The sequence below is a fragment of the Penaeus monodon genome, chromosome 25 (assembly GCF_015228065.2).
Source record: "Penaeus monodon isolate SGIC_2016 chromosome 25, NSTDA_Pmon_1, whole genome shotgun sequence".
Classification (NCBI taxonomy): Eukaryota; Metazoa; Arthropoda; class Malacostraca; order Decapoda; family Penaeidae; genus Penaeus; species Penaeus monodon.
Genome location: NC_051410.1, coordinates 34,808,784 through 34,809,302, shown reverse-complemented (window position 1 = coordinate 34,809,302; position 519 = coordinate 34,808,784). Strand labels below are relative to the sequence as shown.

General features: G+C 54.7%; 1 protein-coding gene across 1 annotated transcript in view; it reads left to right on the top strand.

Annotated features, from left to right (window-relative positions):
- Nucleotides 1–519, top strand: part of LOC119589183 (aminopeptidase N-like) — a gene marked incomplete at its 3' end in the record, with an annotated part of 23,511 nt that overhangs the window by 9,676 nt on the left and 13,316 nt on the right. The window contains 1 exon segment of the mRNA XM_037937779.1: nucleotides 125–438. Coding sequence (XP_037793707.1) covers nucleotides 220–438 — 219 coding nt within the window.

Sequence of the window (519 nt, the reverse complement as noted above, 5' to 3'; positions counted from 1 at the left end):
TTACTATTTATTAATTCATAAATGGTACCACTCATAATCTTTAAAAATCTTAAAAACTAATTTCCCACCCATAAAACTCACCCACCCATAAGCAAATTCATGACACGTCCCTCCCTTCCCACAGGTTTCCAGCGACACTACAAGCAAAGGCCAGACGAGGACGTTACCCGCCCCTCTCTCTCCTTTCCTACGCCAGGAAACTAGAACCGCCGCCCTAACATGACGGGCTCCAGCAGAGAGACGCTGGCCATGGAGATGAATCAGTCCGCAGCCTCCGTGTCCTTCGGCAAGAGAGACGGATGCTACGTGAACAGGAGCGTGGCGGTGATCCTCGGGCTCCTCTTCGTCAGCGCAACAGTGGCTACAGGGCTCCTCGTGTATTACTACGCGCCGCAGGTCAGGGAGGCCGGAGATCCGCTGAACCTCGCCAGAACCTCGGTGAGCGCTGCGTCAGAGTGGTCTTCTCGCTTCTCTCGTGGCTTGCAGATTGTCCTCGAGGGCGGGTGATCTTCGGTGCCC